General features: G+C 52.7%; 2 protein-coding genes across 4 annotated transcripts; both read right to left on the bottom strand.

The window, feature by feature from the left end:
* Positions 1-2,626: 2,626 nt before the first annotated feature.
* LOC113996779 (maestro heat-like repeat-containing protein family member 6) lies at positions 2,627-9,634 on the bottom strand. 2 transcript variants are annotated; one of them, XM_039390969.1, is made up of 18 exons: positions 8,935-9,632; positions 8,624-8,688; positions 8,162-8,509; positions 7,668-7,818; positions 7,354-7,418; positions 7,092-7,241; positions 6,759-6,907; positions 6,342-6,489; positions 5,903-6,096; positions 5,677-5,814; positions 5,273-5,387; positions 4,965-5,102; positions 4,578-4,754; positions 4,295-4,444; positions 4,035-4,136; positions 3,546-3,648; positions 3,217-3,273; positions 2,627-3,067 (listed from the first exon to the last, which is right to left on the bottom strand). In XM_039390969.1, exons 1-18 carry the CDS (start codon positions 9,053-9,055, stop codon positions 2,961-2,963), a joined length of 2,478 nt encoding a protein of 825 aa, XP_039246903.1. In that variant the 5' UTR covers positions 9,056-9,632; the 3' UTR covers positions 2,627-2,960. The 2 variants fall into 2 exon arrangements, with proteins under 2 accessions (XP_039246903.1, XP_027593837.2); XM_027738036.2 differs by lacking the exons at positions 7,354-7,418; positions 7,668-7,818; positions 8,162-8,509 and having other exon boundaries at positions 8,935-9,634.
* Positions 9,635-10,907: 1,273 nt separating this feature from the next.
* On the bottom strand, positions 10,908-20,859 carry LOC113998974 (ribosomal oxygenase 2-like). 2 transcript variants are annotated; one of them, XM_039390970.1, is made up of 5 exons: positions 20,500-20,859; positions 19,193-19,314; positions 14,051-14,153; positions 13,287-13,452; positions 10,908-11,474 (listed from the first exon to the last, which is right to left on the bottom strand). In XM_039390970.1, exons 1-5 carry the CDS (start codon positions 20,566-20,568, stop codon positions 11,470-11,472), a joined length of 465 nt encoding a protein of 154 aa, XP_039246904.1. In that variant the 5' UTR covers positions 20,569-20,859; the 3' UTR covers positions 10,908-11,469. The 2 variants fall into 2 exon arrangements, with proteins under 2 accessions (XP_039246904.1, XP_039246905.1); XM_039390971.1 differs by lacking the exon at positions 13,287-13,452.
* Positions 20,860-21,843: the final 984 nt, after the last annotated feature.

Consider the following 21,843-nt stretch of genomic DNA (forward strand, 5'->3'; position numbering starts at 1 on the left):
CAAGCAATCAGCCATCCACTGAGGATTTCTGCATTTCACAGTTTCCTTCATTCACTGTATCCTGCCTCATCCTCCCAGCTTCTGCTTCCCTGGGAGCCACAGTTTGGCTCTTCTGCCCATGGGAATTATTAATGATAAATGGAGGGTAGATACGTTTTGATCTGTGATACAACTAAAATAACAAGGAATATTTACAGGGATGTTAAAGGTATTGTCAGTCACACGAATCACAACATCAGGTGCGGCCAAGAAGGGATCTGAGTGACAGGGACACACCATGGCTGAGTCATTAAGCCAGTCAGGAAGAGTTGGTACACCCAGTGAATTCCCCTTAGAACAGTGTCTTCCCGATGGGATATCCGGGCAGGGCTTGCTCTGCTCAGCATTCCCTGCCTGCTCCCGGGATTCTTGAGGGACAGCCTCTGGCAAGTCCTGGCCCAAGGAGACCTGCCACCACCCCATGTCCTGGCAAGGCTGCTGCCCGTCTCCTGCCCCAAAGAGCTGTGCCCCTGGGGGACTTCTCTGCCAGAGGGCAACCAAAGCCAAGGGGCACTGAGCTCTGCCCTCTTGCAGGTGGCTGTTGGGAGCAGCAGCTGGAGCAATTGGTGGCAAGACTTGGCATCTGTCAGAAGGCAGAAGCTGTTGCTCCTTCCTGGCATGATTTTTGGGTGGAAGTGATTAGCAGCAGCACAAAACCACCATCAGCTGCCAAGTTTCACAGGACAATTAGATTGGACAGAGAGACTCTCAAGATTTTTGTGTTCTTTTTGCTTGTTTTCTTGCCTTCTGGAAAAAAAATCAGCCCAGTCTCACATGTTCAACACTCCAGTGTCTGTGTGCTCAGCTGTGGCCAGCAGCTGATGTCCAGTCCATTGGGGAAGTGCAGGGGACAGGGAGAAGTCTGGGATGAGAAGCTGTTCTGTGTCTCCCCTGAAGGTGCCACCCGCCTGCAGGAGCAGCCAAGAGAAGTGCTGGAAGCAGAGACGTTCTGCCAGTTTCTGCTCTCAGGTGGACACAGGGCCCACTTGTTGCCAGGGCTCCCGGAGATTGGATCCGGGAACAAGGCAGGGCCATGCACTGGTAGGGAATGGGCTCCAGCAGGACCAAGGGAGGAATGTCCAGCAGCAAAGTGTGAGCTGGTGAACTGGGCCATCTCTTCAGCAGACACCACAGTGCTTACTTCCCTCCATCCCTGAAGCTCCACCACACGAGGCCCTGCTTTGCTTCAGCTTCTGCTGCTTCTTCCTTTGTTGCCCTCAAGTGTTGGACGTAGAGTTTAGAAGCCCATGCCCGTGTTTTGAAGGTGCTTGCGTGGAGGAGAGGTTGAGCAGCTGCAGCCTGAGGCTGGTGTCCCAGCAGAGTCTCTAAGGACACCTGAGTGTGGAAGGCGTGTCCAGCCTCAAGCAGGGCCACTGAAGTCAGTCAGGATGTCAGGCTGCAGCTGAAGCTGCCAAGGGTTGCTGTGAGGCTGGGGAGTCACTGGAAAGCTGTGGTGGCCACTTGCCCTGAAGCCTTTTGCCAAAGCGGGTGCAACTGTGCCCACAGTCTGCCCACTTTTGGTGTCCTGGCGGGTGTGGGTGCCTGGGTGAGGAGGCCCAGGCGTTGTGGGTGCTGCTGCTCCTGGGCAGCCTCTGGTGCTGTTGTCTGTGGGGCGCGGAGCCGCTTGGGCAGCAGCGAGTGCGCAGCCCTGCCCGAGGAGCCCAGCGCCCTGCCCGTGGTGGCAGCAGCTCTGTGGGCCCAGAGCTCTGGCTCAGGGGGGTGTCGGCCACAGCCCCATGGCCTGGGCAGCCACGGGGGCCTGGGCTGGCCGCCAGCCCTGCCTGTGCCACTGCCCCTCGCCGGCAGCACCCGGCGGACGTGCCCTGGCAGGGCCCCCTTGCCCTCCTTGTCCCCAGCCAGGCCAGCCTGGCCACCTTGGGGGTGTGCCCACCCTGCTGCTGAGGCCTGGCCTCCAGGGCTTCTGCCACAGGGCTGGGAGAGGCCTCAGGAAAGCACCAGAGCAACCGGCTGGCAGGGAAGGAGGTGGCTGCCTGGGGGCTGCTTGTGGCCTCTGCCCCCCAAGTCCTGGGGGCTTTTCCCTCCACCCTGCCCCTCGGGGCCTGCGCCCAGTCTGTCCCCTCACAGCCTTCTGCCACCCACCCCCTCACAGATTCCCTTCAAGGCTTCCCTCTCCCTTGTCCCATCAGGGCCTCCACAGCACCTCACCCCTTCCTGGCCTCCCAGCGCCCCCTCCCCTGCGGGTCTCCCCCAGCCCCGCCAACCTGCCCAGCAGTGGTGCAGCCCTGAAGGAGCTCCAGAGGAGCTGCTCCAGAGGCACTTGGGAGCCCGGAGCAATCCAGCCAGTGACACACTGGCAGGACACAGACGCTGCTTCCTGGCTGGGGAGGGCTTGTGGCCATCTCCAAGGACAAGGTGCTCAGGGTTCCCCACAGCTCCAGCCTCTGCCCCTCCACTCTGCTGCAAGCATTGAGGCTCCAGAAGAGCCATCAAAGGCCAAGGGGCTTCTGCCCACTTTTGCTGGCACGCTGCACAGCGGGGCAAGTGTTGCTGAGCACAAGGAGCCCTTTTCCCCTCTTCTCCAAGGCCCTGTGCACACTGGGCACCAAAAAAACCTCCTGGGCTTCTGTATGTGATAACATGGATGTAATGTTCCCATGCTGAGCTCAAAGGGGGTGCTTGCAGGGAAGAGGCATCTTCCCCACAGGCTCAGGTGGCCCCAGGAGATGGAGCTTCCTGCATCAGTTCTCCACAGAGCTGCAGCAGCACAGGCAGACACTGCCCTGCGGAAAAGGCCGGGTCTTCCACGCCCTGCACAGCCAGTCTTGGAGCTGCTGGAATCTGCAGTAGGGAGCCATCTGTACAGCTCTTGGCACGTAGCAGTGTTGAATTGCCAGGCCTGCCATGGCGAGTCTGATGTCTTCTGTCACACCTCTACGGGCTGGAAGAGGCAGCAACGGAGACTACCAGAAATGGAAGAATGAAGTTCTCCGTACAGCTCTGATGATTTGGAGCGTTTCCTGGGCCAGGTTTGAGACGGCAGGGCTGTCATCAGTCATGTCTTGAAGGGCTGGAAGAGAAAGGAAGAGAGCCAAGGTGAGAGGCCAGGGGTGTGGGGACGTGAGGAGCCCCTCCTGCCAGGGCCATCCCAGCCAGCTCTTGCCATGGCCAGGAGGGAGCAGGGCCCAAGGGGATCAGCTGGAAGGTGCTCTCGCTCACCCTGGCAGATGAGCTGCAGCTCTGGCTGCTCCTGCTTCATGGACCTGGCGGCGATCCCTGGGAACACAGAGCCTGTCAGGCCCCAGAGGCACAGGTTCCCCGCAGCGGCGCTGCCAGCCCGGCCACACGGCCTCCTGCCCTGGCAGGGCTGAGCCCGGGGCCTTCCCGCATGGGGACGCCCCAGGGCTGGGCTGGCACAGGGCGGCAGCAGGCGCTCGGGGCCACTCGGGGCTCCACATGCCCTGGGCCGCATCCTGCTGCCGCTGCAGCAGCCGGGGCTGGGGCCGAGCTGCAGCGGGGCGGGGAGGGACCCCGGCCTTGTGGCTCACCCAGAAACTTGATGGCCAGCTTTCGCAGGGGCTTCTCTGGGCTCTCCAGGAACGGCAGGGCCTGGCGCACGTACTGGCCCACTCGGCTCCTGTCCTTTTCCAGCTGCAAAGAGCGCCAGGGCAGAGAGGGAAGGCTCGGCTCAGGCTCTGCCCCTTGGCCGGGCGCTGCCTGCCCCCAGCACGGGGCTCCCCTGCCCACAGAGCCCTGAGGCCTGGCCAGCAGCTGCTGGGGTCGGGCTTTGGGGGGAGCAGAGGGCTGGGTGCCCCTGGGGAGCCGTGGGGCGGCCCTGCCCCACAGCCCAGCTGGGCCGGGGCTCTATGGCAGCCTGGCTGCGGGGCAGGGGAGCTTGGAAAAGAGCCCGCACGCCCCAGGGAAGGGAGCAGTGTGTGGGGCACAGGCTGGTGTCTGTGGGTGCAGCAGTGGACACAGGCACCCTGCCAGCCCCACACATTGGGCATCAGGGGCTGGGGCTTTGGGGCCGTCCTTACCAGGCACTCGGGAAACCTCCACGGCTGCTCCATGGTCACCAAGTCCTCAAGATCTCTCCACTTCAGGAACCTGGCTGCACCAAACAGTGCTCTCCAAGAGGCCTGCACAGCAACAGAGAGCGGGCCATGGCACCGCAGCCCAGGGCACAGCACCCACATCCCTGTGCCAAGGCCAGGAGGAGGCTGCAGGTGACCATGGGCCAGGGCAGGAGGCACAACAGCCTCCTGCCATGGGGACACCAGAGCCCACGAGTCCTCACCTCTGCCACACGCCGGTTCTCATCGTGCCAGTTGAAGTAGAATGGCACCAGACTCAGGTACACGTGTGGCTTTAGGCTCTTGCTCCTCTCTGTCGCCTCCATCAGCTCCCAGAAGAGGAGCATGGAGAGCTGCTGCAGCTGGCTGTGCTCCTGGTGCAAAGGAAGAGGAAAAGACCTCAGCACTGGCTTCTCCAGGCCCACCGGGGCACAGGCCTGAAAAGACACTGGGCCCAAAGTTTCCTGGCAGCACTCAGTGCCCACGATGAGGGGCACAGAGCCTTACGTTGTCAAAGAGTGGCCGCAGCGCCTCAAGCAACTTCAGGGCAGTAGGGGTGGATATTTTGACAATTTGGAAGTGCAGCACGTTGATGAACGCGGAGAGGGTCATCTGAACTGCGTCTGTGTCTGCATCCTGCAGTAGCTCCAGGAGGCTTTCACTCAGGCTCCGCATGCTCTTAGCCTGTGTGGAACACAATGCTGTGGTGCAGCCCCACGCTGCTGCCGCGGGGCCCAGAGGCCAAAGGTGCGTCCCAAAGGAGTCGGGCAGCTGAACGGGGAGGGGGAGAGCTGGGAGCAGCTGCCACAGCTGCCAAAGGCCAGCCAAGGCCAAGCTACTGCCTTGCACAGCCGCACGCTGCCGGCCCGGCTTCAGCCCCTGCCCCCTGCTCACCATTGCGGGATCCCTGCTGAGCACCACCAGGCCTCGGAGCGCCAGGCGACGCCTCTCCGGGCACTGACTGCGCAGGTGCCTGGAAATAATCTGCAGGACGCTGGGCCCATATTGTCTGGGGTTCAGGCAGTGCAGGACCTGAAAGGCAGGGAGCAGTGACGGGTGCCCGGCCGGCAGGAGCCCGGACCCGCCCGGGGCTGGGCCCAGGCAGCAGCACAGGGTGCAGGCACCGTCCCGGGCGGCTGCGGCTGTGAGAGGGCAGAGAGGGGGAGGCAGCTGGGCCAGGCAGCGCTCGCCATCAGGCTCACCTCCACCAGGAACGCCAGGGCAGGCAGTTCCCACAGGGGCTCTCCCCTGCTGAGCCGCGGGAGCAGGCTGACGGCGATGCTGCGGCAGAAGGAGTGGGAGACACGGCACAGCTCCCTGCAAGGGGGAATAAAGGTGCCAGAGACCCTGAGCCAGGTGGGCAAAGCTCTCCTGGGACTGACTCACACAGGCCTGGTCTTTGGCCACCAGCCCAGGAGAGGACGTGGGCACTTTGGGAGGTGGCTCCTCCTGTGCAGCCGCCCCTCTCCGCCTTTTCCACTCTGCTCAGCCATCCCTGGCTGCCAAGGCCCTCTGGCCCAGCACACGGGCACTGTGAGGGGTGGCCTGTGCACAGGGCAGAAATGACCTGTGGGGGTGTGGGGCAGTGGGGAGAAAGGGCTCTCACCTGGCCAGCAGACCCACTGCATAGTGGTGGCTGTCAGCCTTGAGGAGCATGTCCCAGCCACACTTGCGACCGATCGCCATCAACACGTCCTCACCCAGCAGCTGGCGCAGCAGGGCTTTAACAGTCTGCACTGCAAACCTGTGTGCAGAGCACAGCCCAGGTCAGGCACAGAGCCCTGGCCCCAGCCCCGAGGGCGTGGCAGGGAGAGGGGACTGGGATGGAGCACCTGTTGGGGTTGGGGGGAAGGCTGCGCTGCTCCCGGCATCGCCTCCAGAAGGTCTCGACCTCCTCTGACATCTCCTCTGTGCTGATGAAAACTTGGAAGAGCAGAGTCAGAAGGAGGCGCGGGAAATTGTCCTTCACTCCCCCTGGGCACCAGGAGTGGGACAGCTGGAGGATCTCCCAGAGTGCCACAGTTGCCTGCCAAAGACAAAGCACCCAGAGACGGCTCTCAGGGCCCAGATGTCCATGTGGCAGGGCCCAAGCATGGCAGGGACAGGCCAGGGGAGACACAGGGGGATCCCCCAGCCTGGTGTCCCTGAACCTGCTCCTAAGCCAGGCTTGCAGCCCAGTGCCTGGGGCAGGGAGAAGCAGTGGTGAGGGAGGATGGAAAGGCGTCCCAGAGGCAACCTGGGGGCGAGCAGAGGCCAGCTCAAGAAACTCACAGCCAGGGCAAAGACATCCCTCTCATCCCCATCAGAGGTGCGTCTCCTGTGCGCTGGCCAGTATTCCAGCACACGGAAGAGGATCTGCAGCACCGGCTCCTTAGTCCATCTGGAGGAGATGAGTGTCTTCCACATGGTGCGAGCAGCTCTGTGGAGTCACAACTCTGCCTCAGGGGGGTCTGGGACACAACTCTGTGGCCTGGGCAGCTGCGGGGCCCAGGTGACAGAGCCACGGTGCCTTGTGGGGCAGGGAGGCAGGCTGGTCTCAGGATTGGAGGCTGACATGCCAAAGCTGGCAAAGAGAGGAGCTGGAGTGTCCTGGAAGTCTCCATGTCTCTGGCACACCATTTGGGACAGGCTGTCCAGGGGGATGGAGTCTAAAGGCAGGTGAGCCTTCAAGGCAGGTGGGCCCCATACCTGTCACAGGCTGGGGCAGAGCGCAGCAGGGTCACTGCAACGTCCATGGGGTGTTCCTCGGTCAGCAGGACAAGAGTCTTGTCCAGCCTGTGCTCAGCAGACACATTGGACGTGAGCCACTGATGGATGCACCTGACTATGGCCGGCACCTGGAGGGGACACGGGGGACAGTTGGAGAGCTGCCAGAGCCAGTAACTTGCCCAGTTTCCCCCAAGAAGTGCTCCCCTTGCCACCACACTCTGCTGGTCTCAAAGGCTGAGGGGGCCCAGCGCAGCCGGCGTGAGGGGCCACAGCATCCCTGGGGGACTGGAGCCCTGGCCACAGGCTGCTTACTTGCTTTGCTTTGTAGACACCGTTCTCCACAAGCATATCCAGCAGGGCAGCGCTGGTCTGGGCATTGAAGAGGTCCGAGTTTGCCGTGTCCCCAGTGGCCATGAAAGTGGCCTCTTCATGCCAAATGCACCTGATGAATCTGCAAACCAGCTACAGGAGAAAGGCAAGGAAGAGAGAGGGATGTCCCCTGGAGGGCTGCGACAGCGGTGCTGGGCTGAGCAGTGAGAGCAGGCCCAGCCCAGGCGGGGATGGCTGCAGGTACCTGTGCTGCCCTGCGGAAGCGGCCACGGGCACGGAGCTGCTCTTCTGTCCGCTCCTGGCCTGCATCTGGCAAAGAGCGAGCGTGCTCAGAGCTGAGGGTGTGTGGGAGAGGCCGGAGAACACAGCCCAGGCCTGGGCTCCAGGAGCAGGCAGGGCCAGCCCCGGGATGCCCAGTGGATGGAACATGGCTGCCGGGAGATCAGCCCCGGCCCCTCTGCCCCCCTCCCTTTCCCTGAGCATGTCCAGAGGGGATGGGACAGGATGAGGCGAAGGGGGCTGCAGCCACCAGCCCTGTGGCCCAGCTCCAGCACTCACCCTCCTGCGGGGGCTGCACCTGCTGCACCTCTTCAGGCTGCTGTGCTGGAGCAGCCCCAGGGCTTTCCTCCTTCTCCTCCTCCTTCACCCAAGCCAGCTTGGGCACCATGGGGGGTCTCTGCTGCATGTCTCCGTCTGGTGTTATGGTTACCTGCAGCAGAGATGCCATGGAAAAGCTTTGGCTCCCCAAGTCCTGCAGTCGTGCCTTGAAGGCAGCTGCAAGAGAGAAGCCTGGGAAATGCCTCGCCTCATCCCGTCCCACTGTCTGGCCTCAAAAGCACCTGTCCCAGGGACTGGAGATGCCTTGAGCAGCCCCAGGTCCCCAGGTCCCACAGTCTGGCCTGGAGGATGCACAGGGGAGAGGTGGAGAGCTGCCAGAGTTAGATACTTGCCCAGCTTCCCCTGAGAAATGCTTCCCTTCCCAGCACACTGTGCCAGCCTCAAAGGCTGAGGGGGCCCAGCGCACCCAGCTTGGGGGGCCACAGGCTGCTTACTTCAGCAGAGACAGCTCTCTCCTCAAGAAACTCCAGGCTGGGGGTATCGGCCAGGCGCTGAACAGGCGCGGCGTCAGTGCTCGCCACGCCCTCCGTCGTTGTGGCGTCGGCCTCCTCCGTGAGACCAGGCAGCACAGAGTCACAGTGTGACACATCATCGGTGGACGTGGTGTCCCAGTGGGTTGTTTGATCACTGGTTGTGGTGTCACACTTTGCTGGGACAGCAGTCGACGCGGTGCTGACATCAGGCTTTGTCAGCTGGGTCAGGATGGTGTCAGGCTGGGCCTGGACATCAGCTGGTGTGATCCTGGCCTTTCTACGCCGACTGCCCATGAATTTCATAAATGTCTGCAGGAGAAAGAAGGGCAGGGAAGAGAGGGATTTCCCCTGGAGGGCTGCGACAGCGGTGCTGGGCTGAGCAGTGAGAGCAGGCCCAGCCCAGGCGGGGATGGCTGCAGGTACCTGTGCTGCCCTGCGGAAGCGGCCACGGGCACGGAGCTGCTCTTCTGTCCGCTCCTGGCCTGCATCTGGCAAAGAGCGAGCGTGCTCAGAGCTGAGGGTGTGCGGGAGAGGCCGGAGAACACAGCCCAGGCCTGGGCTCCAGGAGCAGGCAGGGCCAGCTCTGGGATGCCCAGTGGATGGAGCAAGGCTGCCAGATCAGCCCTGGCCCCTCTGCCCCCCTCCCTTTCCCTGGGCATGTCCAGAGCGGATGGGACAGGATGAGGTCAAGGGGACTGCAGCCACCAGCCCTGTGGCCCAGCTCCAGCACTCACCCTCCTGCGGGGGCTGCACCTGCTGCACCTCTTCAGGCTGCTGTGCTGGAGCAGCCCCAGGGCTTTCCTCCTCCTTCTTCCTCCGGAACAGCCTGAGCAGGCTGAAGCGTCTCCCTGCCATGCCACAGTCTGGTGTCCAGGGCACCTGCAAGAGAGAAAGAGAACCTCGGAGAAACTCCGGGCCCTAAGTCCTGCAGAATGGCCTGGAGGCCACCTGCCGCAGGGATTGGAGACACCTCGGAGAAGCTCCGGGTCTCCAAGTCCTGCAAAAGGGTCTTAAGAGCACCTGCCACAGGGATTAGAGACACCTCGGAGAAACTCCGGGTCTCCAAGTCCTGCAAAAGGGTCTCAAGGGCACCTGCCACAGGGATTAGAGACACCTCGGAGAAACTCCGGGTCTCCAAATCCTGTGGAAATGCCTCGAGGTCACCTGGAAATGAGAAAATCCTCCAAAACGCTCCGGGTCAGCAAGGCACGAGTTGGCTGCGCGGGGGCTCCGCACAGCACCGCTCTGTCCCGTCCTGTCCCGTCGCCTGCTCCGAGGAGCACTGTTGACACTGTGGCCGTGTCACCAGCAGCACCTCTGTCACCGCGGGTCATAAAGGGCCCTTGGACACCCTGCCCCCTTCCATCCCACCGGCCGTGCCCAGCGTGTCACAAAGGGCCCTGGGACACAGTGCCACGTGGCCTGGGGCCTCCCCCAGCCCCGCCAACCTGCCCCACCTTGGAGGGAATCCGCTCTCTGAAGTATCTAATCTGGCTGGACCTGAACTGTAGGAACGGCTCAAGAAATGAGCAAACACTCCCCTCCTGTGCCTGCTCACGGCAGCACAAGGAGCCCCCTCGGCCGCCGACTCAGTCGCAGCGGGAAGGGCACGGGGCCTTCCACACAAGCTGGCACGGCCTCCTTGGGAGAAGTGCTGGCTGGTGGCCATCCTAAACAGGGGGGCTGACACCGAGAAGGAAGGTGTGGGCAAGGGCACCAATGCTGCTGGCAGCCCTTTGGCCAGGGCTGCACCCAAATCAGCAGCTCTGGCAAGTCCTGGCCAAGGAGACCTGCCACTGCCCCGAGTCCTGGCAAGGGTGCTGCTCGTCTCCTGCCCCAAAGAGCTGTGCCCCTGTGTATTAGTTCATTTGAATACATGCCCGGAATAAAGACAAGTACAACAGACATTCAAACAGTACAAAAAATCTTTTATTGCAGTAAGAATAAAAAACTAGCAAAGAGAATCAAAAGCTAAAAAAGAATACAAAATAACTGCTTTATCAGTTGGCATTCATACAATACTATGAATGGCTTTTATTATAGTATTAACTAGTAAAAAGGGAATTAAAGGAACATTTAAAGGATATTAAAACAATACTACGAGTGGTTTTTAATACAGTATTAACTAGTAAAAAGGGAATTACAAGGATATTAAAAAAGGATATAAAACATTTGCTTTCTCAGTTGCTTCCTGTCAATAACCTGTGCTTACCCACACAGACAGGCCAGGGCTGCCAGGATCTGCAGCAGCTGGTCGGTGCCCGTGCTTAGCGGGTGTCCCGGTGGAACAACACAGTCTCCATGGCAGGATGAGGATCGCTCACCCCAGCAGTCCTGACACCCCATTTTATCAGCTCTACATTACACCACGTAGGGCCAGTACCCAGTATAAGGTGATGCCTGAGTGGCAGCCAAACCCTGCTTGTTCATCACCTGATAGCAACAGTCTGTGCATGCCCTGCTGTAGGGCAAGGGGCGAGTGACCCCTGCCCACATCATCTTCCTCTCACCATCATCTTTCTCACCCCTATGTATGACCTCTACCATTGTGTTTCAAGGGTAGATGTATCTATCTTGCAATATGTAGCAAAACCAAGGAAGAACTCAGCTCTGATAATAGGGGATATCAAGCTGACTTGCTAAAAAGCACAATGGACCTTACAATTAACCTGTGCCATGAAGTTACATTGTACCATACTCTGGCTGGTTTCACATCCTAATATGATTCCGTTCTCACGCCTCTATGCTCCATTGATCATCTAATTCAAAAGTACCCCCCTTACAGTTTAGCATGGCAGTGATCCCTAGGGAATATCTGCTGGCCTATCCAGTAGCCTCAGTAGAGGATGTGCTAAGGACACACCAGTAAGAACTGCTTTTAGTTGCTCCAGTAGCTTTGCTCCCTGGGCCATAAGGCATGCACCAGAAATCCTGTTAACATCTCGAGTGTTTAATTAAGCATGAGATCACATTGCTCAGTTCCACTGTTAAACTGCCTCTGTGGTGCAGCCTCAGCTCATCTGGGCACTGCAGGGCTGGGCAGAAAGGCTCTGGGTGCTGAGGATCACGGCAGAACCCAGGCCCTGCTGCCATTTGGGGCAAGCTCATCTCATGCAGCAAAACCCACCATGGAAAGATAATTTTTGGTGTGTCTGCAGGAACAAACCTGGGCCGTGCCATCCTCACTGGCAGTGTCATCTGTCCCCACCATGGGGGTGTCTCTCCTGTTCCTTAAGGAATGATACACATAAACCATCTCCCTGCGAATTTCATCCTAAAAGACAGCAGGGAGGAAACAGTTACCTGTGATCCACAGCCTCAGACTCATCTCACTGCACTTGCCAATGCTCCTTAAGTCTGGAGTCACTCTTACAACAAAGCATGCAAGTCACCCTCCCAAATGAATTTTCCAACAGCCACCTCCAACAGCAATAAGGGACTCTCCAAAACACCTCTGAAAATTTATTTACAATCATCTTCTGCCTTAAAACTGCCCCTGCTAGAGTCCCAGGAGTGATGCTGTACAGAAAACAGGCCATTTAAGGGAAAGTATTAATGAACAGGTGTGCCTCAACACATTTCCAGTCTGATACTGATCTGTCTCTTAAAAATCACATGCCCATCATCAGTCCTTGGTCAGAGCTGTGCAAAGCAATTCAGAGCTCTCTGGGCAGGTTGCACATGGAATTTGTGGACACAAGTCTTCCATGTGTCCTGTCATCCTGGGTTGATCTGTGTGACATCAGAAGGCAAGGTGGCCCAAAAACTGGGGGGAAAGAGTCTCCAAAACCTACACAGTCTCAATATGGACACAAGCAAGATGGAGGAAAAAATCAGAAAGTTATGGTGTGTTTTTCTTGGGAAACATTCAATTCATCCAAACAAACCCCAAACTGTACAAGATAATCTTTGCTGTGTGTCCCGCCCCCCCTTTTTTTTACTAAAAAACCTTCATGGATAAGAAGCAGTATAAACACAGCATAATGCAAGATGCATGGATCAATGTTGTGGAACAACTTAGTAGTGCCCCTGGCACCTGCTTGGATACAGAGATAACCCAGAAGTGAAGACTAAATGCAGCCACAGCAGCAGCAGCAGCTGCAACCAGCAGAATTCCCTCTCTTGAGAAAACCTATTTTTATAAATTATTCCTGTTCTTAAATACAAATAGAAAAAAACCCTATTATCAAGATCTGTAGAGGCCATTTAGCTGCTGTAATGATCTACCCCATCAAACCTGAGACAAAAGCCATGTACCTCCCATACAGAATCATAGGCTGAATTTAGTTTTGAAGCCCCCCCTCCAGAAGGTTGGAATGTGCCCTATCACTCAACAAACAACCCCACAGTATCCTAACAAACCCTAATGGGATGCAGGATCCAGCTCAGTGTAACTGCATGACCCTTACAGACCTTTAGCACAGGAGAGCAACAACTCACATGCCTCACATGCACTCCCCAGCCCACCCCAAATGTACAGAGGTGGCTTCACTGTACCCACAGCATTCTCTTGAACTGGTTCCACGGAGATGAGAGTGTGATCTCTGAACTGCAGTCTGATTTTGCTGTCTATTTTTGGCAATTTCCCACCTAAGAGAAATAAATCCTCCTTAGAAAGGCAGAAAACCAGACAAACGGTTCAACTGAGCCCCCCTGTGCTCTCCCCACTCTCTCAAGGCTGGACTGTTTGTTAAGCTATGTTTCAACACCCACATGTCCTCAAACTGGTTGTGGAGGGGGCAAGGAGAAAGAGATTTTTTAATTCTCTCACCTTTCCTGTCTGCAAATAACTATAATAAACAGCAAGCTAGAGCCCAGGGAAAACTGCTCCCAGTTAAATGCTCTCGGGATACAGTTGATCACAGCTGCCAGTTCCAGTCTAGGATAATCTTTATTCCACTCGAAGGGAGTGTCATCTCTCCCACTGGACACGGGGAGCAAACACACCCGTGGGGCCTCACGGCACACGAAGCTGATGCTGGACTGGGATCTTTGCCTACCATAAAATACTAAAAGTCCCAAGAGGAGCAGAGTTAGCAACAGCTCTACCATGGCATCAGCCAGTTTTAGTAACTTCAAAGCCCACCTGGAGTCAAGGAATCGGAGTCACATCCCAAGCAAGGCGGCAGCCGGTGCACAATGAAGTCCTTCTTCATGTCAGACGACCTCAGTTCCCTGGTGTGGTCCAGGTGCTCTGCAAGCCTCCTCAAAAGGCTGCTCAGCTTTTTGGTGGGGTCAGCTGCATTCACCTGCTAAATATCCACACGTGAATTCAAGCTGCACAGATCAGGCCTAAGCCAGTACAGAAATGCTGTAAAACTCTGGACACTCCTCTTCTATCTTTGCAAGGTTAACACTTAGTCCCAAAACAACCACCTTTGTTTGTTTTACACATTCCCCATGAAAGCTCACTTTCCCTTGCTCTGGGGCTACTGCAATGCTAAAGGACAAGCAAATGCAGTTGAAGAGACACTTGTTCCTCCGGGAGCTGATCAGCACGACAGGATCACCATAAAGAGGTCACACAACAATTTACATATCCACTAACTTTTAAAGACTGAAAAGCTTGGCCTCAGAGGAATTATGCCTGTCTGACAGATCCCAAGCAAATAGCATTACTTTTAGAAGGAAACAAGCCCTACAAGGACACTGTGATAGGAAAGAAAAGCAGTGTAATGAATTAGGCAATGCTTGAGATGGAGCCAACCTCAGAAGAGTCATCCTGAAGACTTCAAAAGAAGTGGCTGGGCTGCTAGACAAGGCAGTGCCATTGCACTGAGCCTTCAGAGCAGATCAAGTGCTGAAGTTCCACCAGGGTGCCCCGTTATTCCCTCAGTCCCACCTACCCACCATCAGCAGTTGCCTCGGGATGCTCGTCCGCAGCGCCACGTCATCTTTTGCTGTGTCAAACACCAGGCCAGGAACTGCATCCAGTAAGAAATCTCCCCAAGAGCTGATGGACAGGAAGAAACAAACAAAAAAAAAGTTCCTGAAATAGCTGCACTGAAATAAAACAGACATCACAACTGGTGTCATGGGCTGGAAACCCCGAGAATTCCAGATCTGCTCAGTGCCTTTGGCCCTTCCGTTACTGCTCTGTAGCCTCAGGCAAAGGCTTGTGCACATGTGTGTCCTCACCACCCTCAGGCCAGTGGCACTTCTACAGAGGGAAGGAACTGGCTTGAGAAGGGTCCAGTGTCTTCTGCTTCCAGGTGTTTGCCATTTATCAGTGACTGCAGCTCAAGTGGTTGATGAATTCCTCCTGGGGTCTTTATCATCCAGCCACAGGCACATACAGCCCCACTGCACACAGTGAAGTGTGTGGGGTTGGTTTTGTCACTTCATGTGCTTTTGAGACATTTCTATTGAAGGAGGGAACGTACCCAGGGTTATCAAATCCAACAGGGCATCAGTTTGCAGCTTGACTAGAAACTTAATTACGCCCCCAAAACCAAGATGCCTGCAGGGATTTTAATGACACCTGACAGGCAGTTTGTAGGTGTCTTGTTTGCATTAAATCCCCATTCTTAGCCTACATACTTAACCAAAAACATTGGCTTTGATCCCTGTGCTTCTGTTCCCCACTTGTAACAATAAACCAGAGGAGGAGAGGGAGGATCCTCCTCCTGCCTGCACCTTCTGTGCCCAGCTTGAGTCGACCTGGGCAGGAAGAGGCTCACGCCAAAGTGCTGCCCTGTCCATGGGTGACCTTCTTCCCTCCCACATCCTGAGGCTGATTTAATGGACAAACACCCAGGGCTGCCAGCAGAACTCCCACCCACCCAGGGCAGGCAGCAGGGCAGGGCCTGTCCTCCAACAGACACTTCACCCTCTGCTCTTGTTCTCCCTCAGCACTCCTGGCTGTCAGCTCTGATCTCTAGACACTACTTTAGTTTAGGAAAAAGGAAAAAGTGCCACTTTTTGCAGTCTCAATATTTTTTTATCATCTCCACTCAAGTGTTCCACTGTCTGCTACACAGTGGGAGGGAAGAACTCTGGCCAGTGAAAGGAATTAGACATCTACTCCTCACTACTTCCCTTCTTTTGCCCCCACAGTCTCCATCTGCCAGCAACTGTCTTCAGCTACTCACTGCTTTTCCAAACTGCCCTGCTTATCCCACATGTGCACACTTCTCTCCTGCTGGGATCTGGCCCAGACAAACCTGAAAATAACCTGAAAGTGCCACCTCCACCAGCACTTCCTCCACAGCTGCTTTCAAGGATTTCTCTTCAATTTGCCAAGGAAATGCTTCCAGATCATACTTCCATCTACAAGTCAGAACACCAGCCTGCACCAGGACTCCTGCTTGTTTTCTCTGCTTGTTTTTTTTACCTTCTGAATAAAAGAACACATGTGTAAATTGAAATCATCTGAACCCAACTTTTCAGAAGACTGACACCTTTGAGCAGCTTCCTCTTAACCCTCTCTCCAGGTTGGAGGAGTGGCCAGATGAAGAGTTACCAGCCCATCCTGGCTTCCAGAATGGCACAGCTGGTGGTTAGAGATTCATCCCACAGTTATCTAGAATATGCCCAAACTTGTTCTGCCCTTCCTAATTCCTAACTCAGACCAATGGCTCCAAACCCAGCATCTGGGAGGCTGATTAGGTTGGCAAGAACATTTCCCTGTGTGATAACAGTGTGGGCACAAGGACTGGGAGTGTGTCATAAGAAATCTGACTTGCATACACGGGGTAGGAGATAAAAAAAACCCACAGATAAGCAGAAAATGTTTGCAAGGAAGAATTGGCAGCAAATCTGTCAGAAGATTAGTGCAGGTGACTATCAAATACAGGAGAAAACATGATGAAAGGAGTAACTCATGACTCTTTATCTGAGCTATGAAATGAACAGTAACTTCAGCCACTGATGAGAGATTTTTTTAAATACAGAAGTGAGTTTGCAGTTGTAGCATTTTCCACATTAAAGCCTACAGCTGGTAAATAATAAAATAAGCAATTAAAAAGCAATCAAGCTTGCTGCATGAAAACCTCTCAAACAACAACAACAGTCTTCTTGCTCCCCTCCTTCCCCCAAGCCCCAAAACTTCACCACATCTCAGGTCTGTACTGCTCACACACATCACTTGGCAGAGGAAAGCCACACAAAACAAAAGATAAAGAATAATTACTTGTTTTGGTAGGTACTGATGGTCACGTGTGTGGAATGGGAGGTCCCAAGAGGAGTGTCAGCTTGGTGGATGGTCCCTCTTGGGAAGTACAGTAAGTCACCTGGCTGCAAGAAAATTGATATATTTAGGGCACCAGGTCAAACCTTATTGCAGTCAGAGAAAATACTCTCTGAGCAGACAGTCTGACAATATATATCCTTTAGAATCACAAAATGGAGCAGTCCTGCAATGTACACTTTAATAACATAAAGAACACCAAGCCAGAAGTTCAGAACCTTAAACTTTCCAACCTGCTGTCAATATTTGCTGAAAACGTGAAACAAGGTTTTTAACATCACAGAACACACAGACTCCCACTGAGCTGCAGGAAGAGGACAAAGAAGCAGCTGAGATGGACCTGCTGGCAACACAGTGGGCTGGCAGAGGAGCAGTGAAATGGGGATTTGGTCAGATCACATCAAAAGAAAAGGCTAGTGTTCCACGAGAAAAGCCAAATAGTCTATAAAAATGGTAATCTGTCACAATACTGTTGTCTGAGATTTTCAGTTAAAGCACTTAAAAAACAGGTACGACCTTCCTCCTCCTCCTCCCTATCTTTCTTCTCACCTATGTAAATTAAAACTCCACACTGAAAAAAAACTAGATAAGGAAAGTCAAGGCAAGAAAGGTGTAAAGCACATAAAATTGCCTCCAAGAAGGAAATAAAAGTTTACTTGTGGCTTGTCCTGTAAACACCTACAGAGTTGGACAGCACAGTCAAAGAAAACTGCCTTCCTTACCAGAGTGGAGACCACAGCAACCAAGAGTATTCTGAATTCTCTTCACTTGAAAGATGGAGAAAGGAAATATTCTAGAAAGATGTTCAGGGAGGAAATAGAGTCAAACAACAGCATCCCTCTCAGAGGCAGCCACAAAGAGACAACCAAACTTTGACAGCAGCCACCCAGAAGAAATGGGTCACAGGAAGTGAACAACAGCAAACAGAAGAAAAATAAATTAAAAACCTGGATAACTTTTAAGCCCATCATTATTCCATAAAAATGAAAGGCACTGAAGTCTGGTCCAAAATATTCCAGGAATGAAAAAGGGAACTGTAGTTTACCAGACTTTGCATCACCCAGTACACGATGACGATTGAATATTCCCCTCTGTCAAACAACACAGCTCATGATGTCAGCATCCCATCCAATGTGTCACACTATTCCTAAAACACCTACACCATCCAACATGTCACACTATTCCTCAAACACCGACACCCAAATGCAGCTCTGGACACTGAGAAGAGCAGAGAGAGGCTCCATAACAGGCCAAAAGGCAGAGAAACTCCTGAGGATTCCAGCATGGAGCAGCACCACCAGCTGGACAAGTAACACTTCAAAAGCAGGTCAAACAGAACAGGACAAGCACCAGATTCCCTGCTGACACTCAGTAATCTTCATGAAATGTTCCTTTCATTCCAAAAATCAACCACCAACCAAACACTTGAATTTCAGGTTTGGAAAAAGGAAGAGCAATTAATACAGCAAGTTTATATGGGGTTTGGGTCATGCTTTTCTTTATCAGCCAAGGATAAATATTTAAATCTCATTCACCAGAACAGTGACAATGTTCAGTGCAGCAGTAAGTCTCAGTGCACAGAAGGATTAGCCTGAGGGATTACAGGCAGCATGTAAAAGCATAAAAATGTTTTAGAACCATACACAAACCCAGTGTTTTTTCTGCACACAACTCCACAAACATGACCTAGGAGTCAGGGTGCCCAACCTGGAGAGTACTAGTCAATTTACAGAAATAACTGGGGTTTTTGGCCCCTTATTTAAATACTAGAAGCAAAGGATACCTTTAAAAAAGGATACAGACAACTCTCACCCAAATTTCTCGTGCTCGCAGTGTGCAAACCCTCCCCTCATTAATTTTTAGATGGCTACAATTCAGAGAAATTTAAATTTGAACTATTTTTTTTTTGTCTCTATTTAGAGACAACAGACAGAGGAGTTGTGAAGTGGGATCTGTTTTATCCTAAGGCAGGCATTTGGAAATCCCTGTTTCTCTCCAGTCACTTCAGTAAGTGCTAGAGAACTAACCCAAAAGGAACATCTGCCACACAAATATCCAAAATTTCAGGTGGAAGAGGCTTATCCCCAACAGAGCATCAGAAACCTCTATAGGGTGCCCAGTGGGGGTAGATGGCATGAGTTAGAAATGCTGGATGTGAGGCTGCTGAATAACAAGCATAAGGAAAATGAAACTCCAGGTGTATTGAATGGAAATGAAAATATTAAAAAGCAAAATAGATATATAAGGATTGGATTTTTTGATTTGGTTTAAGTGGGATAGTCCAATTTTTTCTTTATAACGCAGTGTATATTTGTATGTTTCTTTTAGAAGCTGATTTAAAATGCATTTGGACCACAGGAATTCATCATATCAGTAACTTCTTAAAAACAGCAGGACCAACAAGCACAACCAGTCTGCTGTTACAGTCCAGCTGAAGAAAGAGCAAGTACTTAGTAAAGGAAAAAGGACTTGTAAGTTCTTGGGGCCTGAATGAAGTGAAAATGAAAAAACAGGTGCTAGAAAGCTTCTCTGCAGCTGTGAAAACAAACTTCTCCTTTTATCTAAGGGAAATACCAGGTCTGGAAAACCCAGTTTACATGATATTATGATTAGATATTACTATTAGTAAATTTTCAGCAAAAATACGTAAGAAAAATGATTACAAGGAAACACAAATTAAAAAAAAAAAACATTTTCCTATAATGTTTAGTGGGGGGGAGGGTTAGAAGCACACACACAACAGCAAACACTGCCATCAGCAAAAGCCCATGCACAATTTCCCAGGCAAGGTTGTGCTGTCCTACCTCAACATCATCATAGTGAGGAGGAAGGCCCTGGGATCCCTGGGCAGTGATGGAAACATTGGACCCCACCAGAGACCCAAAGTAGCACTCCAGCTTCTCCTGAAAATCTTCCACAGCTCCTCCTGTAAAAAAAAAGATGCTGTTACTTGCTGAAGAGCTCAGGCAAGCCCAGCCCACATCCTCCCCATGGCTTGGGAAGAATGATCACATCAGGGACACAGAGGCTGGGAAGGAAGGTGCTCTGTACCAGTGTTTCTCCTGAAGGAGAGCACTGGAGATGCAAAGGGGATCTGCCAGGAGAGTCATTGCTAAGCCAAAAAGTCTGGTGCCCCAACCTGGGTTTGTTCTCTTCCCTGTGCCATCTTTAGGCTGCACAACCAGACAGACAAGGCTGAACAGAGGAAAATAACCCCACAAACAGCAGAACACCATAAGACAATAAGCACATGCAGGACCTGCATTCTCTCACCAGAGAGAACACACAAAGGTTAGAGACCTTTCACCAGTTACTCCAGTCATTTGGGAATATTCAAAACCAAACTTGACTCATCCACACCCCACATGTGACAGACAAGGCACCGAAGGGAAACAGCAGAACGTGCCAAGTACCAGATCCACACAAGTGCAGCTTGGCCATTAAAGCTGACAGCAGCCAGGAACACTATACCTGGGACTCAGCTTGTATTTGGGATCTTATTTGGGCCCACCTCACAATTCAATTGTGTTGACACCTTCAAGACTACCTGAATCAAAGCACCTCCAAGAATCCAAGTCCTTTACACAACTGTGCAGCACCACTGTCTCCTTCTCAAACTCAAGGACTGAGAACACTCAGCTAAAATGGGCTGGTACCTTTCCATGGTGCAATTCACTGGCAAGAACACTGGAAATATTTCACATGGTTTCACACCTTACCCTCCATTAAAGGGAAGTGGCTCAAAAGCCACAAAGTTTGCACAAGGAGACAGTGGGGCAGAAGGGATAATTTAAGCACAGATGCCTAATCATCAATTTTGTGCATTTGTTTTTGTTTCCAAACTTTTATGTGACAGAGCAAAATTTTAAAAAGAATATATTATTACACATATTATAGCATGAATCAGATTTTGTTCTTACTGCAAAGCAGTGAAACATGATGGACAGTGCAAAAGTATAAAGTGTGTTTTAATCCAGCTCATGTAAAGATTTCAGCAGGTCATCAATGTCAACCACTTCCCCTGGGGACAGAGATGAAGCCATGCCTAGTGCAACTCAAACACACCACATTATTGAGCCAGCATCAATTATATCCAGTGAAACAATCCCACCTTAAATCTCTGAGGCTGATGAAACTGTATTGTTGCCTTTTTCTGGTCAAAATCCTTCTTCAGCTGCATGTAATTCACTTTGCCTTCTTTATTTATTATTATCTTTCTTGGGCATGGTCCCTGTTCAAGAGGAGAGAGGACCAAAACAATCAACCAGCAACACAACCTCAAGAGCTCACGGGCCCAGAGCAACAACTCTTCCCCTACCCAGTGGGATATCAGAGTATCCCGGGAACAGCTCTGGTTTCAGAGCCTCACTATTTGCTCCAAAGCATTAACAGTTTACAGAAGACAGGGAACATTGTTAGGCCTTCCTGTTGATGCTCTGTAATTACTACATTTACAAGTTTAAAACTTGTAAAATTTACCAGTTTAAGAACTGAAAGGCCAAGATTCTGCTCTCAGTCCTGTCGAGCTGTCAAACTTTGTTTACGTAGAACAAAAAGAATTCTTTCATACAAGCACAGACATTTCATTTTAAAGCTGGAAGTCATTTACTTTGTTTTTCCCAGGCAGAGAGTATGATTGTGTACCATTATGCAAAAATAAAGAAGTTGATCTACAAATGGTTTGGCTGCCAAATTCTCAGGAAAGTTAAGGGGAAAATCAAGTAACGGTAGGTAACTGTGCAAGTCTGGAAAGCCAACACCTGAGAAGTTTGAACATGCTGATGCCATAATTTCTAAGTAAAAATGACAGCTCTACTCCCTACACCCATTTGATAGGAAATGCTATCAATTTGTTGAGATACTTTTATTTACACAGATCCCGTACTTTGAAACTTAAACTCCAGTTCTGGTATTTACATGCAGCACTAAGTTCTTCTGTGCAGCAGGACACCCTTGCTGGCCCACTAACTCCTGGGCAGTGTTTCATCAGCAGCTCCTGCACAGCCTGTCCCTCAGCAGTAACCGAGGGTCACCTCAGCCCTGCAGGAGGGAATTCACATCACCCCCTTCCTGAGAGAATGAACATTCCCAACTGCAGCACGAGGCAAGGGAATGCGTAAAAAATTAAAGGCTGAAAATCAGTCCCTGACTGACAGCAAGATCTGAAGATGCTGCTGAAGGCACCAAGATCTAAAGCTGACATCCCCAAATGACAGCAACACAGATGCAACCAAGCCTGGATTAACAGTTTTGAATTCCAGACCTAAATCCATTGTACCAACCTCTCAGCTCATTCACACTGATTTAAAGAAGTTACATTCAGATATTTACTATTCATAGAGCGCAGCTTCATTTACAACACGGGCTGTTCTGTAGCCTTCTGCTGGTTATTACAGCTGTTCCAAGCCCCCTGCCATGGGCAGGGATACCTTCCACAAGATCTAGTTGCTCAAAC

Source organism: Pipra filicauda, unplaced genomic scaffold, assembly GCF_003945595.2.
Source record: "Pipra filicauda isolate LSUMZ 115617 unplaced genomic scaffold, ASM394559v2 scaffold896_size56975_pilon, whole genome shotgun sequence".
Lineage (NCBI taxonomy): Eukaryota > Metazoa > Chordata > Aves > Passeriformes > Pipridae > Pipra > Pipra filicauda.